This window comes from Pseudorca crassidens, chromosome 14, assembly GCF_039906515.1.
Source record: "Pseudorca crassidens isolate mPseCra1 chromosome 14, mPseCra1.hap1, whole genome shotgun sequence".
In the NCBI taxonomy this organism is placed as follows: Eukaryota; Metazoa; Chordata; class Mammalia; order Artiodactyla; family Delphinidae; genus Pseudorca; species Pseudorca crassidens.
In genome coordinates this window covers 59,781,736-59,801,050 of record NC_090309.1, presented here as the reverse complement: position 1 = coordinate 59,801,050, position 19,315 = coordinate 59,781,736, and the positions used below count along the sequence as shown (strand labels likewise).

Below are 19,315 nucleotides of genomic sequence, written 5' to 3'. Positions count from 1 at the left end.
TCAAAAAGCATAATCCTTTAAAGAATAAGATGCTCTTGAGGAGAACAGAAGTAGGAAGTAAAAAGAAATTAAAAGAAAAACAAACCTCAAGTTGATACTCACATAATGGTGACCCTTCATCAATATTCTAAAGTTCCTGACAATATACACAGTGACATGGGTCTAAAACTAGGTGTGTATGTATATACAAAAAATCCATTTTTTAAATGGAAGCAGCTTAAAAAGGAACTAACCAAATTTTTGTTTACAGAAATAAATTGAGTAGCTTTTTGGGAGGGAAAATATGAACTTTTTACACAAAACCCTGAACACAGTTTATGAAACATACAGTTTCTCTACTAGGTAAGGTATCTAGTGAACATGTCCTTTAAACCAATCCCATACACCTGTATTTGAAGAATTGTTTAAATATCGGCTTATGGCTTATGGTTTTAATGTTGGTAACTATGCCACAACTATTATGTTATTGTCTTTTTGTGATAGGTGAGGATTACATAGGAGCTTTTGAAAAAGAGAAAAAATTTAGTGGAGAAAGAAATACTCATCATTTAATCATTTCATTAACAAGTGAAAATAGTAACCTGCCTATTAAGTCCTTGCTTAAGCAAGGACTGTTTTCACCAGGATCAATGACTAATGAGAGAACATGCATTCCTTCCTTCATTCAGCAAACACTGAATGTCTATTATACATCTGGCAAGATATGCGGGGCTAGAACCATGAACTAAACAAGACACAATCTCTCTCTTCCCTGAATTTATTATCTAGATGGGAAGACAGATGATAGATGTTAAATTTAAATTGTTACAGAAAGAAGCATTTATTAATTGATAAATGCTATGAAGGAAAAACACAGTCCTACAAGAGTCAGTAATGGAGAACCTGACCTACTAGGGTATTAGGGAAGACTGCTGATGAAATAACATGAGTCAAAACTTTTTAAAAGACACTCAGCAGGAAGCCAGGCTAAAGGTTGCTGTAGTGCAAGGCCTTAGGTTAACACTTATGCAATTACCCTTCTCTGTAATGGGATTACTCACAGACCTACCTTCTTAGATATGCTGGGCGTTGAGATCATGTTTAGACAATACTAAAGACAGCTTCCATAATTTACATGAGAGTTTACCCCTCTGAGGTCATAGTCAGACAGTTGAAATTAACTGCATGCTGCTGGGGGCAATATGGTAGATTGGAAGGGTCGTTGGTCTAGGAGCCAAAAGAAATGAGTGCTGGTCTTGGCTCTCACTGGCCAGTCATGTGGCCTTGGACAAGTCATTTTCCCTTTCTCAGCCTGATCTGTAAAACTGAGGAATTTGGCTAACAACCCCAAGCTATGATATTCTGATCCCTCACTTTGGCGTTCAAGGTCATCAATACGTTGCCTGTCTAACTCCCCAGGCTTACTGTTCCTGGTAGACAACTGAGCTACTAAATAAAAATTACCCAAATATGCACCCTGTTTTTCTTTCTCATGCTTTTCTACCCGTCCTCCATGACCCATCTCAAATGTCCAATTCCCCTTCATTAAAATGCGTTTAGTGCCAGGAAGGGCCCTAAAAGTCATTTAACGTTGCCCCTTCCCCTTTTTCCCCCACATGAAAACTCAGGCCATCATAACTTAAAAGACTTTTTCAAAGCCATGCATCTCAGAAGTGACAGAGCCAGGCTCTAAAACAAGGTGTCTAAGTTTCTAGGCCAGATCTCTTCCCACGACACCAACCCCTATTGCTGGGTTTCCTGCAGCCCCCTAAGACGGCCTGTGTGTATCTCTTACAATCTGTGTCTCAAGGGAGGCTCAAGAGGGAGGGGATATGGGGACATGTGTATGCATATGACTGATACGCTTTGTTGTGCAACAGGAACTAACATGGTATTGTGAAGCAATTATACTCCAGTAAAGATCTATTAAAAAAAAAAGAGTTGGCAAACTATGGCCAACAGGTCATATTTAGCTCACCACCTGTTTTTATAATGCCTATTTAATTTTTTTTTACATTTTGAAATGATTGAAAAAAATTTAAAAAAACAATATTTCATGACATGAAAATTATATGATGTTCAAATTTCAGTGTAAGTAAACAATGTTTTACAGAACACAGCATGCTCACGCATTTAAGTATCGTCAATGGCTTTCATGCTACAACAGCAGTGTTGAGTAGCTGTGACAGGCTCTGTGGTCCACAAAGCCAAAAATATTTACTATGTGGCTTTGAAAAACTGCTTTGTGACCTTTGGTGTAGTCCTTATGTATGCCCTTATTTTCGAGCTCTCCATGGCGACCTTCGCAATTAGCATGTCCACATAAAGGCGCACAGGTAGAAACAGTGCTCTCTCACTGGTCATCTCTCAAGTAGGAAGGACCAATCCTCACTGAGCACTCATGTGCCAGAGGCAGTTCCAAATGTTTTACAAGCATTAATGTATTATTCCTCACAAAAACCCCATAAGGTTCTTTACTACTATTACTCCCATTTAATAGATGAAGAAAATGAGGCACAGAAAAGTTAAGTATCTTGCACAATGTAAAATATGCCATTTGTTGAATTCAAACAAATATTAAAACTAACATGATATGCCTGCTGACCTCAGAGAACTCTGGTCTGAGTACCATAGGGAACTTCATTGCTTTTGTCAATATCCTCGATATAGAAGCAAATTCATAGTTTTCTTTCCACCTGAGGAAATCATTGCTAGACATCCACGGACTCCTGAGGCCAGAAAACACAGGCACATTTCTAGAGGGCTTCTATATTATCAAAGAAAAAAGGGAGATGTAACTTTGGTGAAATGACTTCAGAGTCATAGATCTAGATTCAATAATGTCCCATTTCACTCTTATTGAGTCATTTAATTTCATATGGCCTCCATTTGCTTATTTGTTAATAAAAAAACTAGCTGATCTCTGATGTGTCTTCCAGTGCTAGCTATGGGTCTAAGCAGCACGAGCACTGATAAGGAGAAGTTCTGAAAAAGGGCCAGGGGCAGCTGCACGGCCAGGAGAAGAAAGTGAGGAGTTAAGTTGGTGGGGGGGGGGGGGGAAGAGTCACCAACTGTGTCCAACATCAACTCACAAATTTCAGCTCCAGGGGGCTCACATCCCCCAGCATTTGAAAGGCAGATGGTTTTGGAAGAGTGACAACCTGCAACTTCTGAGGGACATGTGACACGTGACTGAGCCCCTCCCCAAGCTCTATCCTTTTGCCCCTGGCTGATGCCACTCACTTTGGGGGCACTACCAAGGTGCAGAGAGGAAGTGGAGGTTGGCGTGTAGAGTAAGCAGACCCATTCTCTAAACCTGCTGCAACTGGGTGCTATACATTGAACGGAGCAGAGCCAAAGGGGGCCCCGGGTCCTGTGCTCTAGGGGGAAGCGGAAGTGAGGAACTGGAGAAGCTCAAGGGAGAAAGCATCAGAGCCATTCGGTGCTCAAGAAAGAAAGAAAAACCACCTGTGATGGCCCAGAAATCATAACCGTCAAATTTAAGGTCTGTTCCTTGCTTCACCTCTCAGACTGATACAGCTCCTCTCCTCCAAGGCATGCTGGAAATTCATCAATTTTGGGTTCCCGTGTAAAATACATGCGAGCAGTGATTTATGCTAGCATCTGTTTCAGATCCACAGTTCCCATGGCATGGTCTTAACCGGGACATGCAGCTAGCTTGAAGTCTGGAAATGGCCCTAACCTTGCTCCAGGGTGGTCCTTGTCATAAATTAGCTGGGGCTGGTTTACATGTTTTAAAAATAGCGAGGCTTTATTTATTTGCAAAGTCCTTTCACTCTTTGAGAACCAACTAAAATGCTTCCTCCTCCTCCATGAAGCCTTTTCCAATGTTCTCTTCTTCCTCTCAACTCTAAAGCACTGGGCTCATTAGATAGCTGCAGCCATCCATCTACCTCACTCAGCCCAGTGTTTAGGCGTTCTAGACCGTACATCCCTAAGAACAGGGAACACAGCGCAAAGAGCATGTTTTGCGCATGGCTTTGAAACAGCCTCAAAAACGGGTACCATCACCTATTCACTCTTGGACAAGTTATTTAACCGAGCCATAGTCATCATCTTTAAGTCAAGATCAGGATGCTTTCTTGCAACGGTGTTAAGTGAGAAAACATGTACAAAGTGCTTAGACTGATGTCTGCAACATAATGGGTATTCAACAAACATCACATAACTCCTCTTCAGCATCTGCATTCTCTGAAAAGCCCAGCGCAGTGCCTTGCATACACTGAGTGCTCAATAAATATCACAGTTGGATTGAAGAAAATTGCTGAATCACTCTCTTGTCTGTTTGACTTCATTTCACATTAGATTCAAGCAGGAAATTATTAACTTATTCTGACTTCACATGCAATGACATCTACAGAGTGATGACTTTTTCTATCTTTTCTAAAAAATTAAGATGGGGCTTCCCTGGTGGCTCAGTGGTTGAGAATCTGCCTGCCAATGCAGGGGACACGGGTTCGAGCCCTGGTCTGGGAAGATCCCACAGGCCACGGAGCAACTGGGCCCGTGAGCCACAACTACTGAGCCTGCGCGTCTGGAGCCTGTGCTCTGCAACAAGAGAGGCCGCGACAGTGAGAGGCCCACGCACCGCGATGAAGAGTGTACCCCGCTCGCCGCAACTAGAGAACGCCCTCGCACAGAAACGAAGACCCAACACAGCCAAAAATAAATAAATAAATAAAAATTTAAAGTGACATGTCATTTTAAAAAAATAAATTAAACTAAAAAATTAAGATGGACTCTAATATTTACATTTATGTTCCTATGTCTATTACATATGCAAAAAAAAACATTTGTCCGAACAAGTATCACACTAGTGTTCTAGGTTACTAGTATGAATATTCCAAAATGATACAGTAGAAGCCATTCAAGACTTTAAGCATATGATTTCACACTACGGGACATATTTCACCCATTTCTCAGAAGAGTAAGTTTTCAAGAAAGATCAAATTTTTGTTACCTTTGCTGACCCAGAAGTAAAATGTCAGGGTGACAGTTTATCTTTGCCTCTGTCTGGCTACTCTCTACCCCCCCCACCCCACTTCAGCAGCCTGGTTCCCGGGTACTTCCCCATCAGAATGGCCCTCTGGGGGCACTAACTGGACAGCAACCCATTTCAAACTTCTTTCACTTCCTCTGCATCATCCTGTGTTCCAGCCCTCAGAACTCTTCTGCCAGCTGATCTGATAAACCAATCCAAGTTAGTAAATGAACAGATGCGAATGGTTTGTGAGAAGGAATGGTAGCTCTTTCCTAGGTAATCTCGTTGCGTTCTATTAGGGATCTACTAGATAGAATTACTTTATTCAAATGAATGTCTCTAATAGTAAGAATTTCTGATCCTACATTGGCTGAAGGATAAATGCTTTGAATCCAGGGATGTTTTGTGCTTCTCAAATCACTTTCTAGACAGCTGCCTATAACATACTTGCCCCTGATCACAAACACACTTCCATCACTTCAGCTGCTTTCCATCACTTCAGGACTTTTCTCCTTCCCTACATTCTCCTCCTCCTCCTGAAATTGGCTAGAAAGTTTCAGGTAGCGAGAAAACGGGATTCTCGTGAAACTTGGTCTATCCTGTTACTTACTATACACTCTTGGCTGCGCCGATCAAAGGACAATCACAAATGTAGACATAAAACACTTAGGGTTCAAAACATAGTTGACAACAAAGAGAGCCTACAACAAACACTTGAGGCCTCGTGGGCTGCGAGCAACTGTCTTCCAAGTTGAGTCAACACGCTAGAAAAAGACGCCTGGTCTCATCTGTATTCTCAACTGCTTGCGAGGAAATCATGCCAGTAAGAGTAGTTTACCCCAGGAGTCTCCAGTTCAGAAAATGAGCTGCTTGATTTATAAACCCTATTGAGAACCTAATCATCGATTAGTTGTTTTCAAAATATGTGCTGTATATCTTTTGTGAAGTGTGTGTGTATGGTGTGTGTGTGTGCGCATGTGCGTATGCATGTGCCCTTTGGCCTGCATGGGCCTGTGTGTGTGTGTGTGTGTGTGTGTGTGTGTGCGTGCGTGTGAGAGGCTGAGGAGGGAGAGAGGGAGGCAGGAAGAGAGAGAAAAAGAGAGAGGATAGATGCAGACACATTCACACACAGGTATCTTTTGGAAGAGAAAAAAAGAAAACTGAAAATAATCCCACTTCACTTAATGAGGCCCCACTGGACTAGCCCTGAGTCCAAATCAGAGTCTCAGAGGCAAGACTCTGAAAGCTCACTTTCCCAGAACCCAGTCCATCTCAGTGGGTCAGACAGCACCTGACGTTTACTTCCACTAAATCTCAAGGACATCTCCAGGGGATAGACCTCCCTTTGTTCAGAGAGAAAATTGGAAGCAGCGAGTTCAGCAACCTACTGCCTTCGTTAGCATCAATTACCACTGAAAATTAGAACCTAAGTGATAGGCAGCTGAGGGAATGGATTCTGAAATCTAGGGAAAGTCAGGGAGAACATTTGCCACAAGAGGGAGCAGAAGAATTGGATCAGATGGGAAACCGTTTGGTAGAGGTTATGACGAGAGGTCGGACCATGAGGTATGGATGATACTGGAAGACGTTTTGACGAGACATTTATCCCTTAGAGGAAAAAAAATAAAAGAGGATGGAAGGATCTGGAAGAAGTGAGATCTCAGCACTCTGATTCCTAAGTTGTTAGCAAATGTAAAGCAACAATTTTTAGAGAAAAGCAACATACATACATACAGCAAAAATATCAAGCTTGCAAGGTATGTGCTCTACCATCCTCTTTTAATTGTGTATTTCTTTTTCCAGATTTACTTTCTATTCCAATTTAGCTCTTGTTTATTTCCATGCTGATGGGGCAGACTGCTCGCTTCTTACCTACGTGCTTTTCTTCCTCTACCTGAAGTCATCACGGAGAAAGGGCCTCTGTTACTGAATTGCAACATGAAAATCAGATGGTACAGTCCTAAAATGCACTTACTTTGAGAAAAACCCATCCATGAGCTAAATGTATGCTTTGTACTTGCAACTTCGTTGGATCTACAGAGCTTTTCTCACCATTTATTTTGTCAAAGAAACAGATTAAGTACTTACAGGGAAGGAACTATGCGTTTACTTTGCAAGATAAATAAAAGTCTATTTTTGTCTGATAAAAAACATCTTAAATATAGCTTGCTAACAAAATGCTGACGCTCTCCTGGAATATTTTATTTTCAACACATAGTAAATTTGAAAGAGCAATTAATGTAATTCCTGCAAATAGCCCTGTAGGTGTTACTGACTATACTTCACCTTCTTTTTGCAATTTCGCCTTCCTTTTGTAATTTCATTTGTAGTTAAAGCACTGCTAGGGCTATGCATTTTTCTTCCCTTTCATGGTCAACAAAAGGGTCATCTAGTACTTAATCTTAATCCAAAACGATACAGTAGAAACCATTAAATAGTAATGATAAAGTAAATAGAAAGATAGACAGTAGGTAGGTAGGTAGACAGGTACACAGATAGATAGATATAAAGCACAGCCTTCATATTCTTTTAATTTGTTACACTCCTCTTCCAGCCCTGCTAAGCTTTTAAGACAGAGTAAAGGAAGTCTGATTGTCATGGACACTTACATTCTTTGCTGTCCCTGCACAGCTCAGTAGTGAACAACAGTTTACCTCTGTCCAGTTTTTTTTCTTTTTCCCTGGGAATTAATCATGCCATATTTAATAAAAGAGCTAGTTTAGGGGGAAAAAATTAAGGCTTCTTTTTTAGTAGGTGGGAGAAATCCTAGCTAAAGAGCCCTCAGATCCAAATGGAATCCTTCAAGCAGGCAGAGTCCCTAAAACGAAAACCATTTAAGAAAACACATACTGCTTCTGAGGAAATAAGGGGATCTTTCCCCACCTTCTCACTCTCAAGGCCCCAAAGATGGAGCAAGCTAGCTCTCTCTTCCTCCTTTTTTTCACGCGAGACTAACCTCACAATTAAGCAAGTTTAGCAAACCCATAGAGGTAAATTCAAGCAACACAGGATTTGAAAGAGGAGCCTCAAAGCAATCACTCCTATTCCGGCTTTGTTTTCTTTTCTGAAATGAATGAAACATCTAAATACATTTTCCTCCCTCTTTTCCTGACTTGCTGCACAAGTAGCTCTGAGAAAGAGAAAACGTGCGAGTGAGTGAGTGAGTGAGTGAGTGTGTGTGTGTGTGTGTGTGTGTTGGGGAGTGTGGGTGGGAGGTATGCTTTCAGAATCCCCTCCTGGTTGCACCCCATTTCCCTTAGGAAATCTTCACACAGATGCTAGACTGTGGATGTTCAGCTGCTCCTATTCGGAGAGACCCAAGCTAATGCCTTTAACCAGATCTGATCAGACTCTCCACCTACTCTACTAGCTCCTCCATGATAGGGATGCCTGTACTGTCTTTACATCCGTCATTTTTTAAAAAGCTTCTTCCACTTCACCTCCTACTGATATCCTTTTTTTTTTTTTTTTTTTAGTCTTTACACCTCCAGCAGGACAAAGTTTGTATTGTTATATTCACAACCACTAGTGGCTGACTAGCAGTAGACAGCGCCAGCAAGGGAGCCAGGCAAAGAGGGGTTAAACAAATACCTAGTGCAAAGCAGGACTTTCTTTCCAGCGACTGCGGACACCAAGCACATTGCTTTTTCTCACAAAATTCTTTGTTAAATTTGATCACTCTGCTCCCAACCCAACCATTGCCACTTTGTCTGGAGAGGGAAATACGAATTGCCGGCCCAAGCCATTCATCAGTCAACACAATCCGTAAGGGAAGGGGGAATTGAAAAACCACGGAGGCACACATACCATATTTTTAAAAGCATCGCCTGGGTGGATTTGGTTTCTGTAGCCTACCGTCCACCCAGAAGACCTCCCTCTTCTTCATTAAGGAGGATCCAAGAAGGATATCCTCACGTCTCAGAACACAGACCATTTCCCCAAGAGCCAGCGAAGCTCCGGAGGCAGACAATGCAGCGGCAAAGTTCCCTTCGAATGTCCTGGGGAAAGATGCCTCTGCGCGCAGGATCCCCAACGCACACTCGGGCTGGGTGCCCAGAGACTGGGACCCTGCAGCCCACTCCCCCGCCGCTTCTCTCCCTTGCCTGTCCCCCCGCCCCGGCCACACCTCCCTCCTCTCCGCAGTCGATGCTGAAGGAGCACCCAGGGCTGGCCGGAAAAGAGGAGACTAGCGAGTGTGGCCTTGGGGAAGACCCCAGGGATTACCGGGAGGAGGGGTGACCGCGGAGCAGAGCCCAGTGGGTGGGGACGCCTGGATCCCCAGCAGCGTTGCATTCCGGGTGGACTTCGCTCTTCGCGCCCTGAATCCTTAAGCCCAGCGCGGTCCAGGGTGCAGCATCTCTCCTCAGCAGCCCTTTCTTGCTCCGGCAGCCGGCACTGGCAGGCGGGCACCCTCAACGCCCAGACGCACCAGCCAGAGCAATTTCACTCCCCGAGAAGCGCGGACACCCCCAGAAAATGGGTGGGGACACACACAGACACACACAATTTAGGAGCTGGTCCTTTGCCAAAGCGGAGGGAAGTGTAGCCTTCTGAACAAATGGAAAACAGTTGGCGGTATCTGACCAAATCCTTTCTGCTGCCCTTCCGAAGATCCTACCTGGTTTGGGGGAGTGCGGCTGGATCCTTCCCCCGTTCCTCCACGTTAGTAGGAAAGACGGCGCACTCCCTCCTTTTAAATAGCTCCCGAGCTGGGAAAGGTCGCTCCCATCTTCGGGGGGAAGCACAAAGCGGGCGGCGGCGGGCAAGCTCCCGTGCAGCGCCGGCGCGAGCAGGAGCGTCGGCGGCGGCAGGCAGCCGGTGCGCGCGGGCGGGAGGCAGCGCGGAGGCCGGGAGGCTGGGAGGGCCGGGGCCCGGGCGGCGCGCGCGCTCCGCTCCCCTCCCTCCCTTCCTCCCGCGCACACTCGCCCGCCAGCCCGCCGCCCGCAGCCTCGCACTCGCTCTCACGCGCGCTCCGCCCCGCCGCCGCCGGCGCCCCGGCCCCCCGCGCGCCCCCACCCCGGCGGCCTCGGCCACCGCGGGCGAGAGGAGCCGGCGCGTTTCTGGAGCTCCGGGCGGGCGGGCAGCAATTCCAGCCTCCCAGCCTCGGCCGCGGAGAAGGTTTTCGACGTCCTCCCGGCTCTCGGCCCCGCAGTGCGTCCCGGCCGCACGCTAGCGCTTTCCCCGGCGCCCAGCCCATGGAGTACACGCGCAGACCGACGCTGCAACTTTTCTTTGCCACCTTCCTCCCCTCACCCACAGACAGAACCGCCACCCCGGCTCGCCCACCCGTTTCTCACCTCTGAAATTGTTCAGCCAGATATATCTTTCTTCCTCCACTTTCTATCCCCCCGCTAAAGGAAGCTTTCCTTTAGCGGAGGGATCCGGGGAGGTATCAATGATTTTCTCTGAAATCCTCACTCCGTGTTTTTCCTACTTACCAGACCTGCACAGCAATACGCTGGCTAGGAGCTGCTGACACAAGCAGATAAGGATTGCGGGGCGGCGGGGGGCGGGGGGGGGGGTTGTTAATTCCCCAGCCAAGAACTCCAAAAGATTCTCCCTTTTGGTATTTCCCTCAAAGATTGCAGCTCACTTGGGAATAAAGACCAAGAGGCTGCTTAATGTGAAAGCCCTGCAGCTTTTAAAACTACAGAGAAGAGTAAAAGCTGAGCATTAAGGTTAAGTTGGGAAAGATCTAATGCAGCAATCGACGAACCATTCATTGCCCTTTCCAAGAGAAGCATTATCATCGCCAATACACCACTTCGCCATAATTAATACAGGAGCACTGCATCAGGCCCTTGCTCTCTTGACAGCTCATTCATCCTTACAAATCCTTAATGACTTGGCAGGATGAAAGGCTAGACCCGCTGTGGAGTTCACATCAGACACACCTGGGAAGCTAGTTAAAAATGCGGATTGTAGCGTCCTATCTTGAGACTCTGATGCAGCTCTCAAGGTGGACTCCAAGTTTGTATTTTTAAAGCACGAGTTGATGTTCGCCCCTGGTGTGGTTTGCTAAAGTGTGGGGCATCAGGGGCAGCTATGTGGAGGGTGAGAGTGGGAGGGAGACCAAAGTACTAGACAGAAAGTTAAGTTTCTTAATAGAGTTTTCCCCCGTACTTACAGCACAGCTCTGGGCAGCCAGGCCACAGGAAAAGAGCGATTCGGACTCCAGGAATCCCACTGTTTGACTATGAGGCAAAGAGCAGGGGGATGGGAAAAGTAGCCCTCCTCTGCCTCTTTGCCAGTGGCTCTCAACCTCTGACTGCACCTCAGAATCTCCTGGGGAGCTTTTAAAAATCCCAGCGCTTAGGCCACACCCCAGACAGAGTAGCTTGGAATCTCTGGGGGTGGGACCTGGGCATCAGTAATTATTTTTAAGTTTCCCTGGTTGGTGCCTATGTGTAACCAAAGCTGAGAACCATGTTCTTGGCCAATGCTCCTCAAACATGAATGCATATATGAATCACCTGGAGATTGCAGTTTCTGAAACAGGCCTGTTATCTGCATTTCTAGCAAACTCACAAGTGATGGTGATGCTTTCTGAGTGAGAACTGCTCTTTAATGAGCAGGGGCTTGGTACATCATCCTAGTGGTTGTGGACACAGCTTGACGGAGGAAACTCTGAGCTTCTTCTTGTCTTGTATATTCCCAGGACTCATTCTTCCCTAAGAATATTTTCCTTTCCTCTGCGATGAATTAAACTTTCTTGGAAGCCACTCTCCATGCAAACTTTTTGTTAGACTGCACTGACTAATGGGTGTGAACAGAATGACATGAGGGGAGACGCAGGTCACCACCTCTCTGTTAGCGTATGGCCTCAGCCAAAAATGACATAGGGTCCTGACTTCAAGAGAGTGTGAGAGGCAGACATTTGGCCTACACGCAAGGAAAGGGGCTTGGAGAGAGAAGTGGCTGCTTTGTCAATGACATTGAGAAAAGCATATAACTAAAGACTCCACCCATAGGAAATAGGACAAAACTAACTGAAGGGATTGAATGGAAGAGCTAAATGAAAATGTGAGTGGACTACATCTCATTGGAACGGATTTTGTAGAAAGGGTGAGGCCTGTTATTGCTATTATGGACCACTTAGTGAAAGCACAGATTTTTCTTGAAAGTGTAAGCATGCTTGTGACATGGAGTGATAAAAGCCCTGTTCTTAAATGTCTATATTCCAGTGGTGCCCCAAATCCATCTTGTCGGCAGCAGAGAAGGCATTAAGATGACATCTTGGTTTTCTTTATTCCTCTTTCTTTCCAATTTAGACTGATATTTAGGTTAATTTGGATATTTGAGTAAAACAAACTACATGAAGTAGTTTTCTCTATTACCTAAAACCATTAAAAGGTAGCCTAGTACCTAGTGATTTGACACCATTTTTTATTTGGCTCAATTTCTGACCCCCTAATTTTCTTTTCCTTTCATTTCTCATTAAAGGCATTTTTATAAGGGTTCCAGGGCCCCGAGGGAAATCAAACCCTTTGCTCCCTGCTAAATGTCATACATGACTGGCTTCTTATTACAAGAATTATCAAAGGCTACATCACTGGCACAAAGCTCTAGGTAAGGAAACAGGCTGCTACAGGCTCTGACTCTGGAAAGAAAAAATATTGTATGTAGGAAGGTGGTGATTTACATTCCAATGGCAACACTATTTCCTAATTCATTCTTGCATATTGATTGCCATTCTTTCCTTTGGACTTAAGAGTCAGTTATGGGCCTCCACTGTTATCTAGCCAAAGCAGTTGGCATGACCATTTTGCAGACTCCACAGGGAAATCACTAAGAGTTGATATATTCTAAAGGTGCTTCAGATTTTCATGAACTATTTCCCTGGAAACCTTCAGGGGATCTTTTATCAAACTCATTTTCAAACCAAATGAAAATATTGTGAATTAGGCCAGTCTACAGAAAAATTAGACATGTGATCGGGGGTACCCCAAATTTTACTTTTAATATGGTATTAAAACAGTCAACACTTTTCATCATGGGGAAAACAAGTACTTCGTTGTAATTCCTTTCACTTTTACAGTACTTTGAATTACTTAGGTCAGAGGTACCATCGTTGTTTTGTTTTGTTTCTTCACTTCTTGGAGCTCCTTCAGTGTGTTAATATAGCTCTAGTTTATTCCCACCTCATTTCCTACTCTGTCCGTCTTCACCACTCACCTATCTGCTCCTTCATGGGTTCAGTCTGATACTGATTTCTACATAAGAAAAAAGCATTATAGCATCTGCAGCCTGGCCAGCAAGAGAGTGGAGCTTAGCATTAGCTATTTTCCCATACCCAGGAACCTCAGGGGAACCACTGGGCCAGGTTTTGTTTGCTGCTGATTGGATCCTGGGTTTGCTTCAAGCGTGACTGTGGGGATTCTTGGTGACTTCTAAGTGCTACCGTTCCTCCTCCCTGCTGTCTTGTTCCTGAAATTAAATTTTTGCTTCTCTGTTTTGTTTTGACCAGTTGAACCCCACATAGTCAGTGGCCCTGCTGGTGGGTGGAATCAGCCTTCCCCGTAGACTCAAAGTTATAACCCACCCTTCCTCAGTGCTCCGTCACTGTAAAGTCACCCACTTCCTCTGAATTTGTCACAGTCTTTGGACACCAGAGGTCTTCACTTCTGCATTTGAGGAACTTATAGTCAACAGTTGGGCTTGTGCAAAATCCTGACACTTTCATTTTCCATTTCTTCCCCTTAGAACATTGAGGACATTCGTTTGTACCCCAAAACCTTATCAATGGTGAGGTTACCAGTCAGTAACTCAATGGCAGAATCATTATCTAGATCAACTGGTGGGTCAGAAAAGAACAGAGACTGGCTAAGAATTAAGGCTTTGGAGTCATACTACCTGGGTTTGAATCTCACCTCTGGCTGTATGACCTTGGGAAGTTTTTTTAACCTTTGTGTGTCACAATACCTTTGTCTGGAAAACCTAGATCACAAATCGCCTTCAAGAATTTATGAAAAGTATAAAATGTATATAATGTGCTTGACATAGTTCCTGATCATAGTAATTACTCAATGTTGTTGTTATTATTGGTAAATTTCCATAAAAATGATACCCATAAAGTAAAAAATATTCTATGTAATTGGGTTCAACATAATCAGGCCGTGTCATTACTAATAATGATTATGCTGAGGTTTTTGTTATGCAGAATTCTATACAATGAGTAATCCAGGAAAGTGGATGCCCCTACAGTACGAGAGTACTTTCCCTCTCTGTAATGAAAGAAGTTGCTTGTGCACTTTCTGATTTTGTAAGTACAGAGTGCGGTTACGTGATCAATAAAGGGGGTACCACATTCTTGCTGGATCACAGCATTTCTTTTCCTATATGTTCCTCTTTTCCTATGATCTCCTCTCTATTATAATCTAAGGGTTTAATTTCCAATAGAGCCATTTTAAACAAATTCCACTCCGAGGAAGATCTTGTTTGTCACATTAGTTTTCTTAACAGGGGACCTTATCTAGAGGACAGAAACTTTTTTACTAAGTTTGCACAAACTCAACATTGATTCAAGGACTCCATCAACAGGGATTCAAGACGAAGTCCCTGGGGTCCTCTGTACCAGGAAGTTGTTCCCTACAATCCAGTTCTGAAGCAACATCCCTGAGAGATTGTACTTTAGGTTTTCAGTAAATCTCTTTTCTTTGGCATTGTCTATGATATTTAGCTCTCTCACTGCATCTTCAGTTGCTGGTCACTGATTAGAATCTCTGAGAACTGCCAGTGTTTTAGTGGTGATCACAGTGCCCGGACAGTCGCCCTTGAAAATGGTCATAACCAAGATACCTAAGGGGAAAATGGACTGAATTTATGGATGTCTTAATCCATGGTTTTAATGCTGCTGATTCTGCTACCACTGGAAGTGTCTGGAAGTAATGAAACTATATGCTCTTGTTTCTTTAAAAATTCAGAATCTTACATAGCGTGACCTAAAGAGTCCATAGCAATTACGAGTCAGAAAAGTTCAGAAACTACATACTATTTTCCCTTTCTTTTAAAATGTTATCCTGTCACACAAAAGTCTTAGCCATCTTTGGATTTGTTTAAGAATTTCTGAGTGTAGACCCCAAAAAATGTTAGTTGTGTAGATATTAAAATTATTTATTAAAATTGTTTGACATCTACAACCTAAATTTTAGATAAGCAATCCTTATGAGCTAAGGAGGGAATTATGATTACCCTCATTTTACAAGTTGAGAAAGTACAGAGAGATTTGCCCCATACTAGCTGCACATAACTATCAGTTGTGTTGTTTCAAAATAATACTGAAGCCCAGGTCCGCTCTTGAAGATTTTGTTCCCACTGGTCTGAAGTGGAATATGGGTACCGGCATTTTTTTTAGTTCCCTGGTTGGTTCTAGGTTCAGCCAGAGCTGAGAACCATGGGCCTAGGATCCAATAGCAAATTAGTGGTAAAGACAAGTGAAAAAAGTCCCCTTACATCTGCCATAATGCCGTTTCTATTCTGCTGCTGCATCGAACATTGGTATTTAACAGCATATAAAAATGGGGATGCCTCTTGGAAATGTAAGGTAACTTAGAAATGTTTAAGGACCTTTTCTGAGTCTCTAAGAGACACAGGTGGGTATTGTAATTAACCTGACAAAGATAGATGAGCAGATTGGAACAGATGATCAAGAAAGGCAAATCCAAGACTGCAGGGCCTCTGTCTCTCTTTTTGAACTGTCAGACCCCAGCATCTAGAGCAGTTTTGGGTTCATAGTAGATGAATTAATAAAACACATACTGTCCCCTATAGGGGGACTGGCCTATGTAGACAATAGATGGATTTGGGTTATAGGGTAAACACTTTGGCCCCTGTCCAGTGCAAATTGCAACTTAATAGCTATCATCTCCTCCTAGCTGCAGTGCAGGCTGTAGTTAGCAACTGACATGGTCACCATATCCACACCCACAGTCCTGCCTGGCCACCTGCTCTGTGATGACAGATTGTCTGTGACATTGCAGGAGACCGGACTACAAGAGATGGCAATCTGACCGAGCCTCAGGCTTGCGCCTGTAAGCTGACCCCTTGTCAGTTATCTCAGCAATTAATTACTTATAAGCCCTTGTTTGATCCAGTTTGTAAGCATGTCAGAGAATCTCTTATTTCCTGTTATCTTTAGGCATGTATTGTGTAGATATTGACTTATATTTTCTTTTTGTCTTTTTCAAAAATCAAGGAATCAGTGAAGTTGCTGAGAGGTTCAAAATCAGTCGTTAGGCAACTCTAATTAAAAGCAAGAAGATTATGACCCATGCATTGCTCTCTTTTGAGATGAACAATGATAGATGTGAAGCCTAAAAATGATACTTGAAATAAGCATTTTTTGTCTTCCTGTTTCTTTTGTCAAAAAAAAATTTCTAAATGTACATATTGCTCAAGGAAAGGCAGATTTTAGACAAAATTATTCAACACAGCAAATGCCTACCTAACTCATACTAAATGATCAATAAGTATGTGTTGCTCTTCCCTGGTGGCGCAGTGGTTGAGAGTCTGCCTGCCGATGCAGGGGGCATGGGTTCGTGCCCCGGTCCGGGAAGATCCCACGTGCCGCGGAGCGGCTGGGCCCGTGAGCCATGGCTGCTGAGCCTGCGCGTCCGGAGCCTGTGCTCCGCAATGGGAGAGGCCACAGCCGTGAGAGGCCCGCGTACCGAAAAAAAAAAAAGGTATGTGTTGAATAAATGATGCAAATTCGTGGAACATGCCTAATTATAGGGCAGTCATTTAAAGAAAATTTCATAGCAGATTTACTAGCTGAATTTTTAAATAATTCAGGCAAAATTTAGCAAGTGACTACTCCATTGACCGCCATGAACCAAGTCCTGTGGTGACCAAAAATGGCTTAGACACCACCCATGACCTCTAGGAATTTAGTAGCTAGAACTCGACTCTGGAGATTTTTGAGCACGCAAGCCCTATAGCCAGACACACACTTTATGAAGAGGCATCTTGAGTGTATGACATGTAAGAGTGGGCGTGGTCAGGAATAAAGAGACCAGCAAGGAGTTGGTCACAGTCACCCCACAGAAGGCCAGGTGAGAGGACTCTAAACAACGACTGGAGAAGAAAGGGAAGAAAATAGTAATTTTTGCTTTGGCTCAATTCTTGGCAGAGTCTTTTTTTTTTCATGGATGATCTCAATTTTGTTTCACTGATGTCTTAAATATTAATACACTGAGCACAGGAAAAAAAAGCTCAGAAAGGCATATATCAAAATGTTAACAATAATTATCACTAGGTACTGTGCTTCCAGGAGAATTTTATTTTCTTTGTGTGTCTGTGTGTTTTTGTGTCCTTCCCAATTTTTCAACAATTACTTTTGTAATTGAAAGCAAAAGTATGCCAACTGGACAAAGGAAAAAGGAGAGAAAAGGACACTCATGTCAGTTGCTGATCCTAACATGAGAATGCCCACAAGTCTATTTCCAAATGACATAGTAAATATCATCCTCCTTGAAAATCAAATTATAAAAGGCAGGCTAGCATTTGGGAAAATAAAGACCAATTCAGAAGACAGAGCAGTGGCGTGTTCCCTGCAGAATTAGAATAGAGGCAGATCCTCATTTCAGATGATTCCCAAGTCCAGAGTGGGTTCACCACATCAGTGTGTGCCCAGCAGAAAGGAAAAGACCGGAGGAGCCTCACACACCACTCAAGAAGCCCATCAGAAAGGAGAGGCTCAGAAAGGAAAGACTCTTGGATCAAGCAGCACTCTCCCTGGCACTGAGGGCTCCCCACCCCCATATCTCTCTTAAGCTAAATTCGCACCCACCCAGCCCAGTATTTAAAAAAAAAACAAAAAACAACACACTGGGGTTTCATTTTCAGAGGACTCATCATGGACGGTTTCCATTGGAACCCATCTGACTTCTATAAGGCTGTGAGTCTTCTGGGAAGAAACACTCCTTAAACAGTAGCCTGCTCAAGTGGGTAGGGGGCAGGGTAGCCTTCTCCAGCAGGCAGGGGGAACACTTCATCACTGAGAAGCTGCACAGGGATGAGAAGGAGCAGAGGACCCTTAGTTGGTTTTAGTATTGTGTTTAAGTTCTCTAGAGACTATGCACCCCCTTATTCTTTGCAACTTAAATTGACTCTTCCCACTGCCTAGTCCCCTGGATGTGTGGCTGCCTTTTAAAATAGGTTGTAGAAAGCTGAGAATATCTGGTAGTCTTTCAAAGACACATAGAGCTGAACTGTAACCAGGGAGCAGGTGCAAAGATTCTCTCTCCTACATGTACCCCATCCTCTCCACAAGAAAAGCTCCAGACATTTAAATCCATGGTGTGGGAAAGCCAAAGGGAGCCAATTTTGATGAAGTAGGGACTTCATAAAGAGCCTCTTGCTTCCCCTAACTACAGCTGCTTTTAATATTATTTTAGAAATATACAGAATCAGTGAAGGGAGTCGGAATGGAATTGTTACATTTAATCAATTTTTTGTCTTTTGATTTTATATATATATTCTAACGAACATTGTTTTGCTCAAAACAGTCTTATGTGTTGGCTAACAAATATCAATAGAAAGATAAAATCATTGGTTTGATTTTTCGTATGTATTTCTGATATCCCTTGTGACACACCCTTGATCTGACACAAACTAGAAAATTGTATCTATGTCATTATGAGAAATCTAGTGTTAATTTAACACTAAAACACTACTTATCGTAAGATTTATTTTTGAAATGGAAAGCATACGCTAGGCTTTTTGATCTTTATCTCCTTGTTTTAAGGTGAAATGTTTTTATTTTGTTTAAAAAATTTTAAAATATTTAATTATTAATTAAAATTAAATAATTTAAAATAAATTTATTTAAATAAATCAAATACAATGCTATTTATATGTAAATGGTAATGTTAGAAAAATGCCTAATGAATTTCCTGACAAGTTTGGAACCTTCTTTCCTTCTTCTGTGAGAGACAGTGTCTTATGATCAGAGCAGATATGAACTTGAATTTTATGGAAGTGGGCTTGAGTTTTCGTACTTACCTGCTAGCTATACAATCATAGATAAAAGTTCTTTATTCATTCACTCACTTATTTGAGTATTTTAAAGTTCCTATTAAGCGGGGTACTGAATTAGACAGAAAGGAGTCATCAGTGCACACATGAACAAATGGGGCTTTCATCTTGGGGGGAAAAAGAGATATTTACAAAATTACACAATTTTCTAACAGAGGGAGCTGACCTTTTTGTTTTTAGGAGAGTCTGTTCAGCTCTAAAATATGGCTAGGAGCTGGCTAGGAGCAGAGGAGGGTAAATTCAGTTTAGTCCTGGACAGAAGAAGCTTCAGGTGCAAAGGCCCTGTGGTGAGAAGGCGCA

At 43.2% G+C, this 19,315-nt stretch overlaps 1 protein-coding gene across 10 annotated transcripts in view; it reads right to left on the bottom strand.

Annotated features, from left to right (window-relative positions):
* SLC8A1 (solute carrier family 8 member A1) overlaps positions 1–19,315 on the bottom strand; it is a 409,948-nt gene that overhangs the window by 333,129 nt on the left and 57,504 nt on the right. For 3 of the 10 annotated variants that reach the window (XM_067703164.1, XM_067703165.1, XM_067703166.1), the window contains exon 1: positions 9,206–9,374. The exons of 2 other annotated variants lie outside the window; for them this stretch is intronic. In XM_067703164.1, coding sequence (XP_067559265.1) covers positions 9,206–9,274 — 69 coding nt within the window. In that variant the 5' untranslated portion in view covers positions 9,275–9,374. Of the gene's footprint in view, positions 1–9,205; positions 9,376–9,599; positions 9,793–10,278; positions 10,419–19,315 lie in introns of those variants that run through there. 5 more of the 10 variants (XM_067703168.1, XM_067703169.1, XM_067703173.1 and 2 more) reach the window with 4 other exon arrangements.